Below are 21,543 nucleotides of genomic sequence, written 5' to 3'. Positions count from 1 at the left end.
CCTTCCTCTCCCTCCTCACAGAACCTGAACTTTACGGGCTTCAGGAAGATCCTGAAGAAACACGATAAGATCTTGGAGACGTCGCGGGGAGCCGACTGGCGGGTGGCCCACGTTGAAGTAGCTCCGTTTTACACGTGCAAGAAGATCACCCAGCTCATCTCTGAGACCGAGGTACCTTCCACACATCCAAATTGAGACACGTCCCCTCGGCCACAGCTGCGGAGCTGCGATGCCGCTCCAAACGAACGACGGATGACCGACCTTCAAACTCTGTGTTTCAGGCGCTGGTCACCACAGAGCTGGAGGGCGGAGACAGGCAGAAGGCCATGAAGAGGCTGAGGGTCCCTCCGCTCGGAGCTGCACAGGTCACACACACAGATGTAGATTGTTGGTGTTCTGATCACTGCAGCTGTGTGCCTTTGATTTTTATGGCTCACTTCAAGTTTGTGCAAACAACAAACCTTTGCAGAAAAGTGCATAAAACTGTGGTGCAGCATGCTGATTGTGCTGCAAATATCAGTCTTTATTGTCTGTCTAAATTCTCTCTGTGGAAATGTCACAGCAACGATCCAGGGATGCTCCTCTTTGTCCATAGTTATCTCTTTATTTTAGACCAGGTGGCGTCTCTGCTGCCACCCCGGCCTCGGTCTCCATCTCACATCCTTTACAGGAGCATCGAGTTTCCACTGTGGAATAATGATGATTATCTGCAGCTCAGCGCTGTGAGAGGCGTGGTCTTTGTGATTGGGGCCGCCTTCTTCATCATGTACTTGTATGGTGATGACTTCTGTTGATGACCCCTGAGCTGCTGTGAGCACTGGCTGCCTTGTTAGCTTCGTTGTTAATTTCTCCAGATCAGAGAGGGTTGGTGACGGGTGGGCGTGGTTTTTTCAACCTGCGCGGGGTTTTAAACAAACAGCCCCTGAAGCTGCCTTATGACTCGATGCTGGGAAGCATTTGACCGGGTGCATCTGTTTTATGCTCTCAATACATTTGGATTTGGCCCTAATTTCATTTCATGGGTTCAGTTTCTTTCCTCCTCACCTCTGAGGCACGTGTTATAACAAATCCGCTATTGTCTTCTTATTTCCCACTTCTCCGTGGTACGAGACCAGGATGTCCCTTATCGCGTCTTCTTTTTATCAATCAAAGCGTTGGTGATTAAACTGCGAGCTGACAGTTGCATTAAGGGCATGTTCAGAGCTGACCGGGAGCACAAAATATCCTTCTATGCTGACGACCTCCTGATGTCAGAGCCTTCATGCTCTCTTCCTCGGGCTCTCGCCGGTTTTCAATGTTTTGGCCATATTTCAGGCTACAAGTTGAACCTGCATAAAAGTGACCTTCTCTGTGTGCACTCTGTAGCCAGGAAGATTGATGAAAGCTCTTTATGAAAGACACTTTGTCGCGCTGCTCGAGAGTACTGAGATCTTCAGAGATGGACCAGTTTACCGCTGTCATTAACTGGCTGCATCAGTCCTATCAAAATGAACATACGGCCCAAGTTCCTTTATTTGCAGTGTGTCCCATGCTACTTACCCAATAAGTATCTCTGCATTTGTTTTTACTGGCAAAAGTCCACGAAAGATTTCATGCAGAGAACTAGGCCAAACTTTCAGTCTTATTATTGGGCAGCAAATATTTGAAATATGCTGTACTGGAGGAGTAGTTCTACTGCAGAGACTCCAGCTTGGCTCCAAAGTGAGTCTGAGCTTTGTTGAGTCCTCTCCCATTAGATCTGTGCACCTGTGTAACCCTGCATGACGCTCAGAATCTGGCTGCAATGTAGGAAAAGGTTGGGGTTACACTTAATGCCAATTAAAGCACCTATCAGCTCAAATCACATGTTCCCACCCTCCATGATGGACTTTAAAATACGGGAAAGTAAAGGCCTTAGAAATGGCAAAGACCTTTTTGTAGCTGGGGTTGTTGCCTCGTTCACGCAGCTCCTGAAGCTGTTTAATGATCCTCAGCAACATTTTTTCCACTATTTACAAATTCTCCACTTTGTAAAGAGCCGATTTCCTTCATTTCAGGAACTACCTGAGGAAACGTCTTTGGATAAAATGATTAATATGAACATTCATAAGAGATTAAAGGAATCTGCGAGATATTATTAGATCTCCTTCTCTTTCCATCCTTAAAGCACAGGGGCAGAGACCCTGGGATGGCGATCTTCTCTCCAGAGGCTTCACTCTTCTTCTTCTGTGTGCCAGGCATGAGCTGCAGTTCAAGGTCCTACACTGATTACATATCTCCAAGGAAAGGTTAGCCAAGTTCTCTGCAGGAGCCGAGCCCGGTGTGACAGATGTAAAGCAGCACCAGGTTCACGCCTTCATACTTTGTGGACGTGCCCCGATCCTCATGACTATTGGCTGTCTGTGTTTAGCACCCTTTCACAGATATCAACGTTAAATCTGATCCTCGTGCTCTAACGGCTGTCGTTGGGATGATGCCTGAAAACATCACTCTGCCAAAATACTCTTCACTTCTGTTGCCTTTGCTTCAGTCATTGCAAGGCGCCCTATGCTTTGAAGATGAAGCAGGAAGCTCCTCCCACACGTGAACAGTGGCGTGCAGAGCTCGTCAGGTTTTTGCATTTGGCAAAGATGAGATGTACACTGGCAGGTTCCTTCTCAGGACCGGATAATATCTCTATATCACCATCATAGTTAACTGTACACTGAATGTCCCTTATGCATTTAAATATTTGTGTTTGTTGTTTGTTTTCCTTCTTTCTGTTGTCTTTTGGGGGTGTTGTAAATACTGAACAGCAAAGTACTGCATGTTCGAAGTGTTGCTGTTAGCTGCTGTGACTGAAAATAAAAGAAGCAGAGCTGGTCGCGCTGCACAGCTGTGCAGGTGCTGTAACCGTGTCCGTGTGTCCACAGCCTGCTCCTGCCTGGACCACCTTCAGAGTCGGCCTTTACTGCGGAGTCTTCCTCGTCTTATTGGTCGTTGTGGTCATCACAGGTAAAACACAGTGACCTTTGTAACACTGAAGTGTCTCGTTTATACTTCCTGGAATCTGACTGTGTTTGTGGACAGGCCAGAAATATGTAAGTGTTATTCTGGTCGTCATGGGACGCGCGTGTCACAGGTGCTGTTTTAACCCAGACACTGGGCAAGTTTCAGACGGCTTTAATGGTTTGGCTCAGGGCTGTCACACTGTGGGCCACAAACAGCCCACGGACCAGTGACGCGCCCCCTACTGTCAGTGTGAAGACGTCGCATATCGAACTGTTTTTCTACACGATAAAGAAAGAAACCTGTCAGCACGACTCTTTGGATTTAACTGACATACCCGTCCAGTTTTTGTCTCCTATAGTAGAAAGTCCAGAGTCCATTATTATTATTATTATTATTTCTATAATAATAATAATAATACTTTATTACGCCACAGGAAAAAGGAGACTTTTGTGAGAGAAGGGAGAAATAAATGATTCTGGAATATCAGCATCCTGGTGGGAGGTGAGAAAGATGGAGCAAAGCGTGACAGCACAGCGGTCTGTAAAGTTAGTGTTACTACAGTCGTATTGTTAAGGCATCAGGTGAGAATGAAGAGAGAGACTAAAGTATTCACCACAGTAACTGACCAGTAATACATTTCTGTGAATGTGAGGAACAGTAGTGTGTAAAGTTGTGGAGGGAAAGACCAGTGTTGTTTATGCAGCACCCTGACAGGCGCCTCAGGGTGCTTTACATTGTAAGGTAGACCCCACAATGACACATGCAGAGAAAACCCAACAGTCATGTGACGAGTGACAGTGGAAGGAAACCTGCAGTAGGACCAGGCTCCTTCCTGCTGACATCAGAAACAAAGATTTCATGATTTCCACAGGAACAGGCAGGAGCAGTGGAAAACGATGTAGGTCGTAATTATATGAATTCTTTTAATGAGTGAGCAGCACACTTCCACCTCTGATAAGCATCTTAAATCTGCACAACAACGGGAGCAGAAGAAGGACGAGCAGAGAGATGATTGGCCTTTCTTTGTATTCACTTGTGTTGTTGTGATTGTTTAGTTGTGTTTTGGGGTTTTTAGGTTGACTTGTAACAGTATCCACAGGAAACAAAGTGAGGTGCCGTCCCATCCTCCAGTAGAACCATCATGAATGTTGGTTTCCACTTGTTGTTGTGCAGATAAACAAAAGTCTGTTTGCAGACATGCTGCAGACTGCTCACATCAGGCACTTTGTTTTTGCTCTGAGCAGTTTTGCTTGGTATTGATGGTGCTGTCTCCTGATTGGTCTTTGTCATTAGTAGCTGTGGGGACAGATCGTTCTGATGTTTGGCCTATGGTCCGAATCTACAGAGGAGGCTTCCTGTTAATAGAATTCCTCTTCCTGTTAGGTATGGACACACAGACACTCTCACACTGTAGCTTATGTGCCAAGTTTGGAGTCGAGTTAGTCATCAACTCGTATCAGAGGCAGGAAGTTAAAAAACAACTCTTTTGTCTTGTAGGCATCAACACTTACGGCTGGAGGCAAGCAGGCGTCAACCATGTGCTCATATTTGAACTGAACCCCAGAAACAACCTGTCCCATCAGCATCTGTTTGAGGTCAGAGGTCAGATTGAACCAAAGAAAGAAGTCGTGTTCTCATAGAGATGATTTAACGATCTGTGGGCCGTGGCCCCCTCCACGGGGAGAGGATGCTGACTGAGTCATTGTGTGTGCAGATTGCAGGTCTGCTGGGGGTGCTGTGGTGCGTAAGCCTGCTGTCCTGTCTCTTCAGCGACAAGATCCTGGTGCCGATGCAGGCCAACCCTCTGGCTCTCTATGGGCTCTTCTTCCTTTTCCTCATCAACCCCTTCAAGACCTGCTACTACAAGTCACGCTTCTGGCTGCTCAAACTTCTGGTAATGGCCCTGACCAGAGCCTTTACATCGTACTTTTTGTGTGGTTAAGCTTTTATTCTGAAGAGGGCTCTTCCTGTGACGTCTTCCTCCGCAGTTTCGAGTGGTGACGGCTCCGTTTCACCGCGTTGGCTTTGCAGACTTCTGGCTGGCTGACCAGCTCAACTCTCTGGTGGTGGTGCTGATGGACCTGGAGTACATGATCTGTTTCTACAGCTTTGAGCTGGACTGGACCAAACACAACGGGCTCATCAGCAGAGGTGAGGCTCCGAGATGCTCGCTGCTCACGCGCACGTGTCGGAGCAAACCGGTGGCTAAATGTCGTCCTCTTCAGGTAACGATGTGTGCAACTCGTACTCGTATGGCGTTCGGGCGGTGATCAAGTGTCTTCCTGCGTGGTTCCGATTCGTCCAGTGTCTGCGCCGTTACCGTGACACCAAGCGGGCCTTCCCTCATCTGGTTAATGCTGGCAAATATTCCACCACCTTCTTCGCTGTTACCTTCTCCGCCCTCTACAGCACACACAAAGGTAGGCTAACAGATGCCGTGTTATAAGGCAATGCCATCCTGAGCTCGTTCTCTCCTCTGTGTTGTTATTATGGGATGGAGCTCTAATGGCAGGCTGTAACTGGAGAACACTCTGATGTCCCGCCCACAGACGCAGGCTCGGAGGCCCAGATCTTCTTCTATCTGTATATTGGCTGTTTGGCGCTGAGCTCGTGTTACACTCTGGTCTGGGATCTGAAGATGGACTGGGGACTGTTTGACCGCAACGCGGGAGAGAACACCTTCCTGAGAGAGGAGATAGTCTATCCACACAAGGTATTACACCACACAAAGAAGCTGCAGCTCCTCCTGTGGCCACTTTACAAAAGTCGGTGTCCAAATGTCAGGACTTCAGGCTGAACTAAGCAGGCTTGCTGCTGCTAACCCTGTCATCCACAAATCAGCAGCAGCACGTGTTGTTATGTAGTCACACAGCATGAATGTGAAGCGCGTGCTCTGTTGTGCGTCCTCCTGCAGGCCTATTACTACAGCGCCATAGTAGAGGACGTGCTGTTACGCTTCGGATGGATCTTAACGGTCACCGTCACCACGCTCGTCACGTTTGACGGCATCTCTGACATCTTTGCTACAGTCCTGGCCCCGCTGGAGGTCTTTCGGTACACAGAGTCTTTTTTCTTTATTCATCCCTTTGGTTTTTCTCATAGTTCATTCCTAACTTTGTGTATCTGCAGGGCCTAGATCAGGAAGTGATAAAGTAACAGAAACTCAGTAACGGGTTAATGTGTGATCCTTGTAGGCGCTTTGTGTGGAACTTCTTCCGCTTGGAGAACGAACATCTGAACAACTGTGGTGAATTCAGAGCCGTCAGAGACATCAGCGTGGCTCCGCTCAACGCCGACGACCAGACCCTCCTGGAGCAGATGATGGACCAGGAGGATGGCGTGAGAAACCGACAGGGCAAGAAGAGCTGGAAGAGGAGCTACAGTATGAGCCTGCGCAGGCCACGCCTGGCCTCGCAGTAAGTCTTTTCCCCGTCTGTCTGTCCTGCTGAGTGCAGGCGTGGGCCCCTCAGTCACGGCAGAGGAGACGCATGTTTCATCAGCGTGCACAGAAGGCCGTCGACCCCACGTAGAACAATGTAGCTTCATGCAAAACAGAGAAACTGCAACGTCATTTATTATAGATACAGTCAGCGCAGTGATATCTGGGGGGGTTAGCTCGTGGTCCTGCAAAGGTTAGCTATCTCAGGTAGTTGTTTACTTGCATAGCAATCTGTTTCATGGTAAAACCACAGCCTGATAACCTGTGAAGACCTCTGGTTATTATGTTCACACGTAAAGCGCTGACTCAGAAAACAGATGATTGGATGTTTAAAGGTAAAATCTTGTGTTTGTCTCAGGTTTAAAGCATTCAGTCATTCTGTGATTGCAGAGAAACATCACAGACACATGTGGCGGTGCCTCAGTGTGCAGAGGCACCGCCACATGTGTCTGTGGCAGTTAAAGTGAGAACTGAGTGACGCTGGTGATCCACGGGCCTCCTGCAGCCTGATTGTATAGACAGTATGTTTGATGCCACCTAATTTACACAGTGTCACCATTTAACAGTGTAGATCCCAGTGCATACATATCCAGTATAAACATATTAAACAAGGAAGATGTGAAAGCAGTGTTGAAGTTGTGTGTCGTGTGTGAACACGCGTGTCGCAGCCACGGCTGTGCGAACACGCGTGAGACAGACGACATTAGCTCAGTGATCAGTCGTGGACTTGAGTTCCCACTTTAAGAGCTTCCTTCCTGTTTCTCCTTTTAGGTCCAAGACTCGTGACACCAAGGTTCTGATAGAGGACACGGATGATGACTCCTGACATCAGGCCACGCCCCTCGCCTGGGTCCAGAATTTATTCAAAGGAGGAAACTCCACCTCCTAACTGAGGATTTACCCAGAGAGTGGGCGTTGAGCTCCCAACCAGGGATGAGTTTGAAGCTCGTACCTACGTCATCTTGTTTTTCTCTGCTTGGGTTCAGGACTGCTCGGACGGATGAACTCTGACCTCTTAAACAAACAACCCAGCTACGTGTCCAACCTGCTGTCAACACTCCCCGATGGTGGGCTTATCACTTAAACTCTACTTTACCCAGGCAGCCTCCCAGAGGTGGATTCTTAAACTACACCCACTCCTCCACCGCTGCTCGGGCTCTTCTCGAAGCCTCAGCATAGCACGAGTGAAACACCAGTGACATTTTCCATTTCCCAGTGCCGTCTCAGTGCCACACCACTCCCATACAGGGAGAGGCCAACAATTTAAGCCTGTTGCTGTCCTTTGGCCATCAGCATCCCCCGCTCCCAGCATCCAGGAAACGACTGGGCAGAGGCCTGTAGTAGGTTATGTAGTAGCTGCAGAAATTAGGAACCACCCTGTACTTTGCCCCTCGGAAGGAAAACAAAAACACAACGGGTTAAAACGAGTCCTCCGCAGCAGACGGTGCTGATGGACATCTGGTAACTGTGGCGTCCCCGTGCTGTTCAGCTTGATCACTCAGTCATCACAGAGCTGCCTACCTGCACCTTACATGCTTTAGAAACATGCACTTTGTAGGAGCGTGAGATGGAGGCCCATCATGTCTCGACACACGGACGGTGATTTTAGTGTTTCATCGTTGGTGGACGTGCAACGCTCAGCCATTATTCACTATAAGGAGACAGAAACGTGGCTTTTTCTTTGTACCTGTTGTTGTAAATGTACCACGGACCAAAGTTCAGTGTGTGTGGAAATATTTAGTGAGTGCCACACAGAAAACACACTGTGTAGTGCTGCCGGCTGTTCGGCTGTGGAGCTAAGAAGGAGTTCTGCTTTTGAAGGATGATGAACGACCGTCATCCTGTCGTAGTTCCCACTCACCCGCCCCGGGGAATGGTTTGAATGTACATCACATTATTCGTATAGGTGTAGATCTGCCACCTCGTCGGGTTTGAACAAACTTGTGTTGTCCCCTGAAATCGTGATTTGAAAACCTGAAGACTGTTTGAGTAGAAACAGTTGGTTTGTGCAACATGTCGTCTTTGGGCTGGTTCACTGAAATATGAGGGTGGAGACGAAGGCAGAGGTCACCTGTCTGTCATCAGTGTCTGTCTGTCAGCAGGTGGTGTACTGAAACCTGATTGGCTACGTGTATGCTAACTTGGGCGTGACTGGGCTGAAGCTTGACAGCAAGAAATGCCGCTCTGAAACAAAGTGTGTGCAGCACGAAGCTGTGAGTCTTAAGAAGGAACAGTCTTAGTTGTTGCCTTTTTGACCTTCCTGCAGCAGGGGAGCGATTCCTGGTTTGTGCGCCATCATCAACAGGTCGCACACATCGGTCTGTTTTCACTGCTCGTTTCTGCCTGATGATGTTTCTTAGAGACGGGACAACACTGGAGGAAAGGCTTTCCTAAACGTTGCTCGATGATCGGTTGCTCTTCACGTTCCAAAAGTCGTCAGCTCCCTTTTGCTTCGTGCTTGGATGAGATCGCGTCTGACGACAGCTTCTACAAAGTGTTGCTGTCTGTGTTTTCATGAGGCGGCGGTTCGTTTTATGTACTTAGTTTTAATGTTGTGTGGATGCATTTGGAAGTCCTGGCGTGTGATGGCCTAAGACTTGTGTGCACTTTTTTACTTTTCTCTGCGGAGCCTCGTTGTGATGTTTCTGTTCTGCTGTATTTGCCTCCGTACAGACTGAGGCTCTTTCAATCCTCACAATGCATCCAAATACATGTTTGCGTCTTAATGTTTTACATTTGGGAAGTTCTGATTTGGATCCTCAGTTTATTTCTCAGCTGAAATAAGAAGCACGTTAGCGTTAGGCTATCGTCGGATAACAACATTCCCATAGTTTCTGTTTTTTCCTTATTATTGAGCTAAAATAAAGACAAATAGATTCCATAGTATATCAAAGTTTGTACGTCTGATGCTAATTATCATTTATGATCACCATCACACGCTGTCTGAGATTTGTCCACCACATTAAACATGATTCCACTTCCAGTCACCAGATTAAAAAACAGAGCGTGCTCCCTGATTGGTCGGTGAGTGCTTCCTGTTAGCTGTCATGTTGCTACGTGACTTCCCTGTGATTGCCAGGGTTGCTCGCAGTTTGCCTGGAATATGCTGACTGAGCAGTTTTCTAATTGCCTCCGAGCTGTGGGAAGTGTGTCCCGTCTGGAATTGGAGAACTTTTTCCTTCAAAGTAAAAGCTGCGCCTCAACACATTTAAGGTGCAGCTATTACTCTGAAGGGGAACGTTGTGTTTCCAGTTGCACTTTTCACATTATCAGTTCTGCAGGGGGCGTGGCCAACAGGTGTGTGCAGACACGTCAGCATCTTCCATGCAAACTGCAGACTAACAAGCACTACATACCTGTGACCAGGTTCACCAACCAGCTGCTGGTGACCTGATGGTCATCTGACCCGACCGTCAGATGACCATCTGACGCGCTGCCACCACATGGTCACTTTTTATGAAATGAAACAGTAAAAATGATCTGCAGAGACCATCGCTGTGCTAGCTGTTAGCTTGTGACAGGAGGTGTAATGCTTCAGCCCGACTGACTGATTTTACTGCATCACTTTTAAAATGCCTCCGTGTAGCTGACAGTCCAGGATTGGACCAGGATATGATGCTTCTGTTTCCCAACTACAACATGGAGCTCTGGCAGGTTTGAGTATGTAACAGTGTTCATACTGGCTCTATAAATGTGGAGTCAAACCGACCTGACGGTGCGTTTCCCTACATCCTGTGTCTGCTTTCAGTTTCAGCGAGCGCTCCGGGAGCTCGTCTGCTCATTCCTCACGCACACATTCATGCACTCTAACATTCCCACAGCGACCCTTTGAAAACCTCGTTTCCTGATACGTTTCCAAGCATTTGCCGACTGTAGCTCGAGCTCAGGGTTCATGTCCGTCACAGACACACTGAGCGTGACAGGGTCGTCCTCGGGTAACCATCAGAGAGCAGCACATGTTCGTCCGACACGGTCGCTCCACCCAAAGACGAGTCAGTCCCGTGTTCGTACTGTTACTTTGTAGCTCCTCAGGTTTCACATTGACACACAGATTAAAATACAGTGAAGCCATCGATGCATTGTGAACAGTGTGTTTCACATTGGCAGGAGAGTGGGAGACGCAATGTGATGAAGATTTTGTACTCAGGATATTGTGAGCACACTTGCACCTTAACATGCTAACTCACGAGCAGCTGCGGAGCCCCCGACTGCACGCAGCCCCCCATCACCCCGCGTGCCCTTTGCGTCTGTTTGCCTCCTGTTGTGCATCCAAGTCCAGGACCAAATAACATGTTGTGATGCAGAAAGTCTAAGTTGGGCTTCTTTTCATGTATTTACATTGAATGCATCAGTTGCTTCATGATTTCAGCTGCAGGCTGACTTGGCTGTAGCTTTATTTTACACTCCGTTTTTATACGCCTGTGAGACTTTAAAAATGTTTGATGTTATGACAGACAGGTGACGCCCTCCACCCTGATGAAGCTGCCCAGCAGTAGAGTGTAGGCCTGGGCCACACTTCACTATGATGTTGGGATTGTCAGAAACGTGCCACCAAAAGCCAAATCGAATGTTTGATCTAGTTTGTGATTTTTCCCTTTTTTTGTTCACATATTTTAATCCATGTTGAAATTTAAATGTTAATTTTGGTCAAAATGTTTTGGATGACATTATACATTTGATATGTTTCACGGTTCAAATAAAACGTTGTATAGAGACCTGTGTTAATATTTCATACCTCACCAAGTGGGAGAGTCGATAGCCTAGAACGGTGGAATCTGCTGTTTTGGAGAATGTCTGAACCCTCGGTGATTTCCCAACATTTCACACTGGACAGCTGACTCTGAACAACATGTCAGTAAAAGGAGATCAAAGGTCAAAGACTTGAGATTCTGTTGGTTTTCTCCTGGGCAGGAAAATGAGGTTGTCTACACAATATTAGCTGGTCACTCTGTCAGGTATTTTCCATCATCTTGGCCAAGCGCTATGTTGTGTTAGGTGTGTTCTTTGACCATATACTGTACATAACCGAAGCATGTAACCTCTACAGTTAGTGAAGCATCACTTCCCCATTCACCCATTTCCTTATCCTCTTGTCCCACCTGGGGGAGGTCCATAACTGGGCTAAAGGTCATTAGCTTAGCAGCCAGATGGCACATGGACCGAGGGGTGATGCACACTCAGACAGTAGTGACTTATAAGTTACACAGTAAGACATGCCTGGATTTATCTTCCTCCTGGATTCTAATGGAGACCGTGATGAAAAAATCAATCTCGTTTTGTATTCGTCAGTGTGTGAAACTAGCCACTGGGACCATGAACTCATCAGGAAAATGTTTACTGTGGTCACAGATCGAGCCAACTGGGAGCCCTTTAAAGATGGATGTAGCTACAGTGATGTCACCCTTTGAGCCAGGAGTTTTTCACTTTTCCTGGGCCATTGGTTTGCAAAAAACCTGAGGCGGGGCTGGGGGGTTCTGATTGTCATCAGCCAATGATAACACACTTTGAAACGTAGTATGACCAAGATTTGCAAACTAAATTTTTTTTTTTTATTACATTTGACCCAAAAGCAGTGGATGAGATCATAAACTGGGTATGAAGGTGTGTGCAGAGGTGGAGACCGCCACTTTCCCAGCTCTGTGAGGCTTTTTGCAACCACAGCTATCGCCATCTGGTGGCCTAAAATAGAATGCAAGTTTTTAAGCACTTCTGCTTTAGCTTAATTTTTCTGACACAGATGCCATGCCCAGGTTTTATCTGTCTACAGTAATCCCCCTGTGCTGCCAGCGAAGGATCGAGGTTTGTGTGTTTCAGGGCACACTGTATGTCATCTGGACCCAGCATTAGACCAGCACAGAGGATTCTGTCAAGAGCAACACTTTCAACAGAATTGATTGTGATTGGCTGCTAAGTTGTAATACTCCTTGAATGAAACGCATGAAGATTTCTGTAGAGGAAGCAGCACGGCTCGTCACTCCCAGGTGTCTTTTTAGCTGCAGTAACAGGTAAACAGGGTTTTTATGAATGAACTTTTGCAAACTCATTTTCCTGCAGCAGCTCTGAGTTTTCTCTGAGGCATTTATTCTTCAAGCAGCGGGATCTTATTTTTCTCAAAACCTTTCAACAGTTTGGTAACACTCCAGTCTGCGTGGAACCCTTACTGGCCGGTTCTGTTAGATCCATTATCATCCTCCAAGAATCTCCACACCAATGGGTCCGCAGCATGGAACATTGCACAGGACAAAGATCGAGGGACATGATTTGTTTTACACATTTGAATGTATTTTTACACCAAAAACGTGCATTTTTTGGTGTGATTGGTTAAAATGTGGAGTGATCTGAGACACTAACCTTCTAAATGTGGCACATGAAGAAGGTTGGCTCGAACTATCTTGGAGACCATATGGATGAAATAAGATTTACACAGGAATAAAGCCCTAATCGGGCTCATCCCCAACTACCAAAACAAGTGTGGGTTTTTGTTTGTTTTTTTACAACTGTAAACACTTTTAATTTGCATTGTGACCCAGAACCATTTGGTTTTACATTATATATGGATGAACATACTCATTAGAAGCATTGTATAATCAAAGACTGATCTGTGAGTGTTGTCTTGTATGTACAGTAGTAGCGTAATGCTACAGGGGCACCTGGTTCACCAACTCCTGTTACACGTTTTTCAGTAAAATGAGCTAAAGCTGTAACTTGTTTCTGACTGCAGATCTTTTTCTTCCTCACATTTCAGTCTCCTTCACCCCTGAGCCTTCCTGGCTGAAACAGAACCACCACACGGCCACAGACCAAATCTAAGTTTAGATTGTGTCGGCAGGTTAAGATACAGCGAGTTACAGTAATCCAGCTGAGATGTAACCAGGCATTGATGTTAGTTTTCAAGTTATTTTTAGAAATGAGCTACAATGGTTGCAAAGATTTCTGATTTGATTTCTAAAGGCACTATCAATATGAAATTATCACCACATGTCAGTAACAATCCATCCAATCCACACATGCAAAGAAATCAAACCATAGATATCCATAAATTATGTGCAATAACGAGAAATGACACAGGGAACAAGTATTGAACATCCATCCATCTTCTTCCGCTTATCCGGGACCGGGTCACGGGGCCAGCAGCCTAAGCAGAGAAGCCCAGACCTCCCTCTCCCCAGATCAAATGTCCCGTCGCAATGGGCCAGACACCCCATACTCCCGCACACCTCCCACAGGACACCCCGAGGGACACGGTCGAATGCCTTCTCCAAGTCCACAAAACACATGTAGACTGGTTGGGCAAACTCCCATGCACCCTCAAGTATCCTCGAGAGGATAAAGAGCTGGTCCAGTGTTCCGCGACCAGGACGAAAACCGCATTGTTCCTCCTGTATCCGAGGTTCGACTAGCGGACGAACTCTCCTTTCCAGCACCCTGGCATAGACTTTCCCAGGGAGGCTGAGGAGTGTGATCCCCCTGTAGTTGGAACACACCCTCCGGTCCCCCTTCTTAAAGATGGGGACCACCACCCCGGTCTGCCAGTCCACAGGTACTGCCCCTGATCTCCACCAACATTGTAGAGGCGTGCAACCAACCGATAAGACTCCTTCTTCAGCCTGGTGGCTCCCTTCACCTCTGGTGTCCACCATTTGGTTCGGGGATTACCACCACGACAGGCACCAACCACCTTGCGGCCGCAGCTCAATGCAGCAGCTTCGGCAATGGAGAGCTGAACATGGTCCATTCGGACTCAATGTCCCCATCTCCCTGGAATGCTGTTGAAGCTCTGCCGGAGGTGTGCGTTGAAGATCTCGCTGGACTGGGGCCTCTGCTAGACGTTCCCAGCACACCCTCACTACGCGTTTAGGTGCACCAGGTCTGTCCAGCGTCCTCCCCCGCCACCTGATCCAACTCACCACCAGGTGGTGATCAGTTGACAGCTCAGCCCCTCTCTTTACCCGAGTGTCCAGAACATATGGTCGCAGGTCTGGTGATACGATTACAAAATCGATCATCGACCTGCGGCCTAGAGCGTCCTGGTGCCACGTGCACTTATGGACACTCTTATGTTCGAACAAGGTGTTTGTTATGGCCAAACTGTGATTTGCACAGAAGTCCAATAACAAAACACCGCTCGGGTTCAGATCAGGGAGGCCGTTCCTCCCAATCACGCCCCTCCAGTTCTCACTGTCATTGCCCACATGAGCACTGAAGTCTCACAGTTGGACAACAGAGTCCCCAGGTGGAGCTCCTTCCAGCACCTTGCCCAGGGACTCCAAGAAGTCTGGGTACTCTGAGGTGCCACTCGGCGCATAAGCGCAAATGACAGTAAGAACCCGTTCCCCAACCCGAGCACTGAGGTGAGCCCGACGTTTTCTAGCCGGTACCTCTCAACCTCAAGCACTAACTCAGGCTCCTTCCCCAAAAGTGAGGTGAAATTTCATGTCCCAGTTGCTAGTCTTGGTAGCCGGGGTTTGGTCTGCCAGGGTCTCTGTTCCTGGCTGCTGCTCGGCACACAATGCACCCAACCACTATAGCGCCTCCTGGGGGTGGTGGGCCTGCAGGAGACCCATGTCCCCTTTTTCGGGCTATTCCTCCATGGACTAAGGTCCGGCCCCCAGACGCTTGCCCTCGGGGACTCTCCCCAGGCCTGGCTCATGGGCGGGGCCCCGGTAACCCTACCCTGGGCAGGGTGAACTGTTCGCTTGGTGTCCTACTCATAGGGGTCTTCTGAATCGCTCTTTGTCTGGTCCCTCACTAGGACCAATTTGCCATGGGAGACCCTGACGGGGCAGAAGCCCCCAGACGACATAGCCCTGGGATCCCTGGAACACACAAACCCCTCCACCACAATAAGGTAGCGATTCATGGAGGGAATGAACATGTTTACTGAAATGGATTCAATACGTTGTACAAAAGCGTTTGTTGGCTTCAATATGCCTGCTGTATGCAGAAACTAGTCACAGTGACAGGTGTGATTTTACCCGTGCTTCCACACAGTCCAGAAGGTTCCGGGTCATTCTAGCAGCTTTGGTTTGTCTCTCTGAAACTAACAGAGTTTGTTGGCTGTGTTTGGCATCACTGTCCCCTCGTTTCATCTTCATCATCCTGGTAGGTGGCAGCAGGTTTTTATCAAGACTCTCAGGACTTTTTCCACTCATCCTTTAATTATTTGAATCACAGTGCTGTATGCTGAAAAACAGCCCCACATCACGATGTTCCCACCTGTTGGTTTGGTGTTTTTGGGGTGATGTGCACTGCTTTTCACCTCCAAACATGGGGTGTATTCTGGCATCCAGAGAGTTCAGTTTTGGTCTCATGTGACCAGACTCTACTCTCCCAGTGTTTCACAGGCTTGTCTAAATGTTGTTCAGCAAACTTTAAATGTACTTGCCTGTGATTTGGGATTTTCATGTGTGGATTGGATGGGTTGTTACTGACACGTGGTGAAAATTTCACATCAATAGCACCTTTGGAAATAGATTTGCTTCGAAAGTTGGTGACTTGTTCAAAACTCATTTTACCTGCTGTATTGATAGTTCATATTACAGGATTTATAAAGAACAAAAAAGAACTGAGCACTGAGAAACTCCATGTCAACTGGACAGTGGATGAAGTGCAAATGCCCCCGACAGTTTCAGGCTGTAATGATATGTCCACCCGATACTTAGACACCCAGGGTAAAAACACATGGGCAGCTATAGCAAAGCTAAAGGAGATGATCAAAATAGCTCCATCACTGAATATCATGAGCGTGTTCTTTTCTAATGTGGGGGAAAGATAATGAACTATATCAAACTGCTATATCAAAAGAAATACTTTTGATATAGCAGTCAAAATTATTATGAAATACTACTACCAATGATTACAGTAATAGTAGTAATAATAATTACAAGCTGTTCCCCTGTATTTAGTTTAATCAGTGACCCTGCCAGAGCTAGCTAGCACGTCTAAACAATAAAGATAGTGGTCAAAGACAAACGTCCAAACTACTGAATATGAATTCAATAAGGTGTATATACAGATATATAGGTTTAAATAAGTTCCAGAGCTTTGTTAGAAATGCCATGTTTGTTATTAGGAAAGTAAAGACACTTTGCTTTATGCGTCATTTTCTGTAAATACATTTATATATGAACAACATCTGAGTAAATGAGTGAAAAAAATAAATCTTCAGTAACATCAAAATGATCTTTTATTCTTTCAGTTCACTCTGTTCCATGTTTCATGTGTTTATGTTCATTTTAATCTTTTATTTTGATCACATTCTCTCTACTTTTATTTACTGGTTGTTTCACAGAGTACTACTATTGTAGTTTTGCCCATCTAGGATACACAGAGGCTTTAGGATGGTTCATATTACGAATGCGCTCCTGCCCCCTGCAGTAAATGCTTTTAACCAGCAGGGGGAGGTGTTGTCATTTTCTCCCAAAACAAGAACGCTCAGAGAAACGTCACTATTGGTGTTTTACTGATGTGGTTACAGATTTCAATGGTTTGACCCATATGAACCCACACCCTGTTAAAGTTTCAACATTAACTCTACCATAGTTTTCCTGACAGTCTGGGCTCTCATGGGTCAAAGGTGTCTTTCAGCCCTGAAAGGGTCATATGGCCGGCTGAAGATTGATAAATGCTGGCAAGATCGCATAAAGTGAAAAGAGCCAAATTTGGGCCCAGCCCTAGAGTTTAAAGGTAAAATGATGCACAGCTTCATCAACATATTAGCTGAGGTTACTAAGAATCAGCTGATTGTCAGGGTTGCCACAGGCTGATGGTCTGTACAGGCTGGATCCCGACATTCACCTGGAATAAGGCCTGAATCGGTAGAATGAGTTGAAGTAACTGCATGGATGGATGGCAGACACTTACTTTTCATGGAGTGGGCTTTTTGAGTGTCCTGAAGACAGCTCAGTGACACCTGGACTTAACCCATAATGGCAGCTTTCTCTGTTTTCCTCACAGCCACTGGATAAATGACAGACTCTAAAAAAGCGTATTGATATTTGAATATTCATAATATGAATCAAAATGTGGGATGAGTGGACAAAGGATTAAACAACTGTGCAGTCTCCAATACAAACCCAGGTCAGCAGTCACAGGGAGTTGCAACTGTTGAGAGATTTAAATGATATCCACAGTATTGATACTAGCGCTGGCATTGGTATTGGATCTATACTATGATCGATCCTTTGTTAATGTTAAATTCATTGGTGTTTATGCACTGTGAGAAATGGCTGAACCTGTGCTGTCGCATCTATGTTATCTATAAGCCTCAAACACATTTAAACACACGTCAGAGACGAGCACAGCTCCAAAAACCCAAAACATGAATGAAAAGTGTGTTTTCTTATTGCTGTACCAATCCCAGCGTTTAGTTTGCAGATTCTTCCCAACCTCTGTCCGCTGCACGTGAAAGGTCAAAGTATCGGTATCGGTGTCACTGCCAGTGTTGCCAACGTAGCGACTTTGTCGCTATATTTAGCGAGTTTTCAGACCCCTTAGCGACTTTTGGGAGAGAGAAAGATTTCCAGTCATGAGATCTGTTCGCCAGGGTTGCCCAATTTCACCCTTTTTATTTTTGATTGTAGCTGAACTACTTTCATTACACATTTTAAATAGCCCAGTCATTAAAGGTTTATCTATTTTTGGTAAAGAAATCAGAGTGACTCAACTAGCAGATGACACCGTTTTATTCTTAAAAAACAAAGATCAGATTGAAAATGCTATTTCATTAATAAATGATTTCTCAATTGCCTCTGGATTAAAACTAAATAAATCTAAATGTGAAATTTTATGTTTGTACCAATCAAATGTCAAATCCTTTTACAATATTCCAGTCAAAGACTGTGTTAGATACCTTGGTATTCATATCTGTAAGAATGACACAGAACGTCAACAACTCAACTTTTCTCCCAGGATGGAAAAAACTAAAACTATACTGAACTGATGGCTCCAGAGAGACCTATCAATTTTTGGTAGAATCCTTTTGACTAAAGCTGGAGGTGTTTCCAGATTTGTGTATCCAGCCCTTTCCCTTAATGTGTATGATTCCACATGTAAAAATGTTAATAACGTTATTTGTTAACTTTGTATGGAGGAATAAGCACCATCATCTAAAAAAATCATTGCTTTGTGGACCTAAAGATAAAGGTGGTTTTGGCCTTCTGGACTTCATGGACCTGAACTATACATTTAAGGTGAAATGGCTAAAAGAATGCTTAAAATCTCCTGGATCATTATGGCATTTCATTCCACATAACATTTTTAGAAATGTTGGAGGATTACACTTCCTATTGTCTTGTAGTTACAGTATATCAAAGTTACCAGTTAAAATGTCTGCATTTTATCAACAGGCATTGTTGGCTTGGAAATTATGTTATTCACATAACTTTTCTCCACATAGCAAGAAAGTGCACCAATAAACATATTAGAGAATGTTTGTATAATGCGAAGAAAATAACTCCAAGAGGGAAGTTTTTTTGGAATGCTATTTTTGATAATATCAACTGGGATAAAGCGTGGCTTGTTCCTTTTAGATTTTGTATTACAAACAAAGTTAGAGAATTACATTTGAAAATATTACATAACATATATCCATCCAACATGTACATTTCAAGATTCTGTGACATTGATAGAAAATGTACCTTTTGTAAAACTGAACTTGAAAGTGTTACTCATTTGTTTTATGGCTGTTCATATAGTGCTACATTTTGGAGAGAGCTTGAAAATTATATACTGTGCAAGACAACATACGAAATCAAAATTGAAGGGAAGAACATTATCACTTATTTTGAAACTAAAGAAAAAAAATATGTGCCATTGTCAATCTTTATATCTTATTAGGGAAATTCCACTATACATAAATGTAAATTTCAAAACTCAACCCCATCATTTAATTTGTTTTTGATTGAAATTGAATATTACTTAAACTCTCTTAAATTAACTTCCAATAAAAAAGGTTTATCATTGATTGAAATTCATTCAGAAATGTTTAAGCAATGAGCTGTCACAACTTTCAAGTACAAAGTTGTTATGAAGTCTGTCACATCCCCCCCCTTTTTTGTTTTATCCTTTATTCATTTAGTCCTTCTTATTTCATCGTACTGTATATTGTTACTCTTATTTGCCTTGTATGTCTACTGTTCAGGCTGAACTGGAATGACTGGCTGTTCACTTTGTAATTTCAATAAAGTTTGAAAAGAAAAGAGAAAAAAAATAGCGAGCTTCCTTACTGAGGAGTTGGCAACACTGGCCACTGCTCCTGCAGGTCTTGTGTTGGGATCGATACCAACATCAGCAGTATCGCAATGAGCAAACACTCAAAGTCCAGCTGCTCGTCACAGCTGTCTCCTCCTCCTGTCTTTGGCTGAAGGCTGCCTCCAGCAGTCAAATGTAAGCGGACCTGAGGGCAGCATGAACGGACCTCAGCTCAGCGAACTGCCGGACGACTCGGAGCAGCTCAGGCCGTACGTCAGCCGCCTGAGGCGGGGAGCGCTGCGGGCCGGCGAGCTGTCCGCTGTCGGGAGCTTATCCAGCGGCTTTCTCCTCAGGTTTCTGCGGGCCAGAGACTTCAACACGGAGCTCTCCCTCAAGGTAAGAGCCGTTGTTGTGCCAAAAAGTGATTGTCTGCCAAAAACTGATTTCCAGTGTTTCTGTGTATTTTTTATGTGTAATATCTTTACGTATGTTCGTAAATAGACTTCGGTGAACAGGGGATACAAAGGGGTTACATAAAGAATTAAAAAATTATCTGTTTTTTAAGTATCTTTACAACTTGTACTTACATTATAACCAATCCGGTCCTTTATCCCCACTTAAAATATTTTTACAGAACTATTGTAATATTTGCTGCCATTTCTGCTGTCCTGTTGGGCAACTTACTCTTACAAAATACATTTTTAATGTTAATGAGATTTTTTTTATTGCATAAATAAAGGTTATATAAAAGTCGCTGCCAAAAACTGATTGCGGCTTGTATCTTGTTACACGAATGTTGTTTGTGGCTCAAGATGACTTTATGTCATCCATAAGGGATGCATTTGACATATGTTTAACATATTATAGCCCAACAAGTTACTTATAGCACTTTAAATATGAGCAATCGCTTTTTGGCAAATACCGGAAATCAGTTTTTGGCAGACAATCACTTTTTGGCACAACACCGGTCACTGAGATCAGGGGAAAACATGCTGAAGTTTAGGAGAGTCCAGGAGAGCTCACAGAAACCACACCGTGAGGAAGACGTTTGGTCGTGCTGACCATCATCATCATTCACCCACGTTGAGCTGAGCAGTTCAGTCCTGAGCTGGGCTCGTGGGGAGGCTCACGGTTGTTTCCAAAATCACTTAATGTGGAGTGTTAGCACTGTTCTTACCAAACTGCATGTACGTTAACATATGGATTAAAATAATATCAGCCTTGTTCTGTGCTAGGTAAAGCTAAAGCGGCCTCACACGTGATTGCGTTTGCTCCTGTTTTGCAGGTGTTGGTCCACACAAGCTCGGTTGCTGTGATCTTGAACAGCTAATTTTCTGCTGGGTTGGTTCAAATGATCATTTTGTTCCTGCTTTGACAACATGAGCATTTTCGTTTCTCTCTCTGTCACCTGACTGCCTGCGCTGCACTCGCCTTATTATTCTCTTCGTGTCTGACCGCAGTGTGTTTGCATCACAGCAGACGTGCTCCTGCGTGGGCTCTGTCCCGTGTCCTCTTTGGCTTTCAACGATTGCTCCCTGAACAAATGTAAGAAGGTCTGCTGGTTTCAAAGTTGCTGCAGAGCTGTTGTCACGTTGTTCTTCATGAGCACGTTAAATGAATCAGTGCAGTTTAAAAACAGCGTTTACTTTGCTCCACAGGATAGTTGAGTAATTTCAGGCATGTGGGTCAAAGCTCTGCCGTTCAGTCAATCTGACTTTTATCACATAAACACTTCTTTGAATTTGCCTTTGTTTCAGATAAACAGCCGGGTCATAAATGTCTTATTTACTGTTTGTACATTGGTGCAAGGCTATCAGTGCTGACTCACAGCAAGGAGGTCACGGTCGTCTGAGCCTAACGATTGGCTCTGGCTTCTCTGTGCAAAGTTTGCACGTCCCTGTGTGGTCTTCCTCCCAGTTCCATGCACTTCAGGTTTATTAGCG

General features: G+C 45.4%; 2 protein-coding genes across 3 annotated transcripts in view; both read left to right on the top strand.

The window, feature by feature from the left end:
- LOC102305178 (xenotropic and polytropic retrovirus receptor 1 homolog) overlaps positions 1 to 13,117 on the top strand; it is a gene marked incomplete at its 5' end in the record, with an annotated part of 41,791 nt that extends 28,674 nt beyond the window's left edge. The window contains 12 exon segments of one of the 2 annotated variants that reach the window (XM_005950910.3): positions 22 to 171; positions 282 to 365; positions 2,892 to 2,973; positions 4,267 to 4,353; positions 4,468 to 4,565; positions 4,685 to 4,864; positions 4,959 to 5,121; positions 5,196 to 5,390; positions 5,520 to 5,683; positions 5,885 to 6,024; positions 6,165 to 6,386; positions 7,181 to 13,117. In XM_005950910.3, coding sequence (XP_005950972.2) covers positions 22 to 171; positions 282 to 365; positions 2,892 to 2,973; positions 4,267 to 4,353; positions 4,468 to 4,565; positions 4,685 to 4,864; positions 4,959 to 5,121; positions 5,196 to 5,390; positions 5,520 to 5,683; positions 5,885 to 6,024; positions 6,165 to 6,386; positions 7,181 to 7,235 — 1,620 coding nt within the window. 2 annotated transcript variants of the gene reach the window in all.
- Positions 13,118 to 19,762: 6,645 nt separating this feature from the next.
- The window catches only part of ttpa (tocopherol (alpha) transfer protein), a 14,959-nt gene continuing 13,178 nt past the window's right edge, over positions 19,763 to 21,543 (top strand). The window contains exon 1 of the mRNA XM_042215883.1: positions 19,763 to 19,996. Within this exon, the coding sequence (XP_042071817.1) occupies positions 19,817 to 19,996 (180 nt within the window). The 5' untranslated portion in view covers positions 19,763 to 19,816. The remainder of the gene's footprint in view (positions 19,997 to 21,543) is intronic.

Source organism: Haplochromis burtoni, unplaced genomic scaffold (genome assembly GCF_018398535.1).
Source record: "Haplochromis burtoni strain Fernald_Lab_line unplaced genomic scaffold, NCSU_Asbu1 Contig_855, whole genome shotgun sequence".
NCBI classification, from domain to species: Eukaryota; Metazoa; Chordata; class Actinopteri; order Cichliformes; family Cichlidae; genus Haplochromis; species Haplochromis burtoni.
Note: the sequence above shows the minus strand (reverse complement) of the source record. Positions and strands in the feature narration are given on the sequence as shown.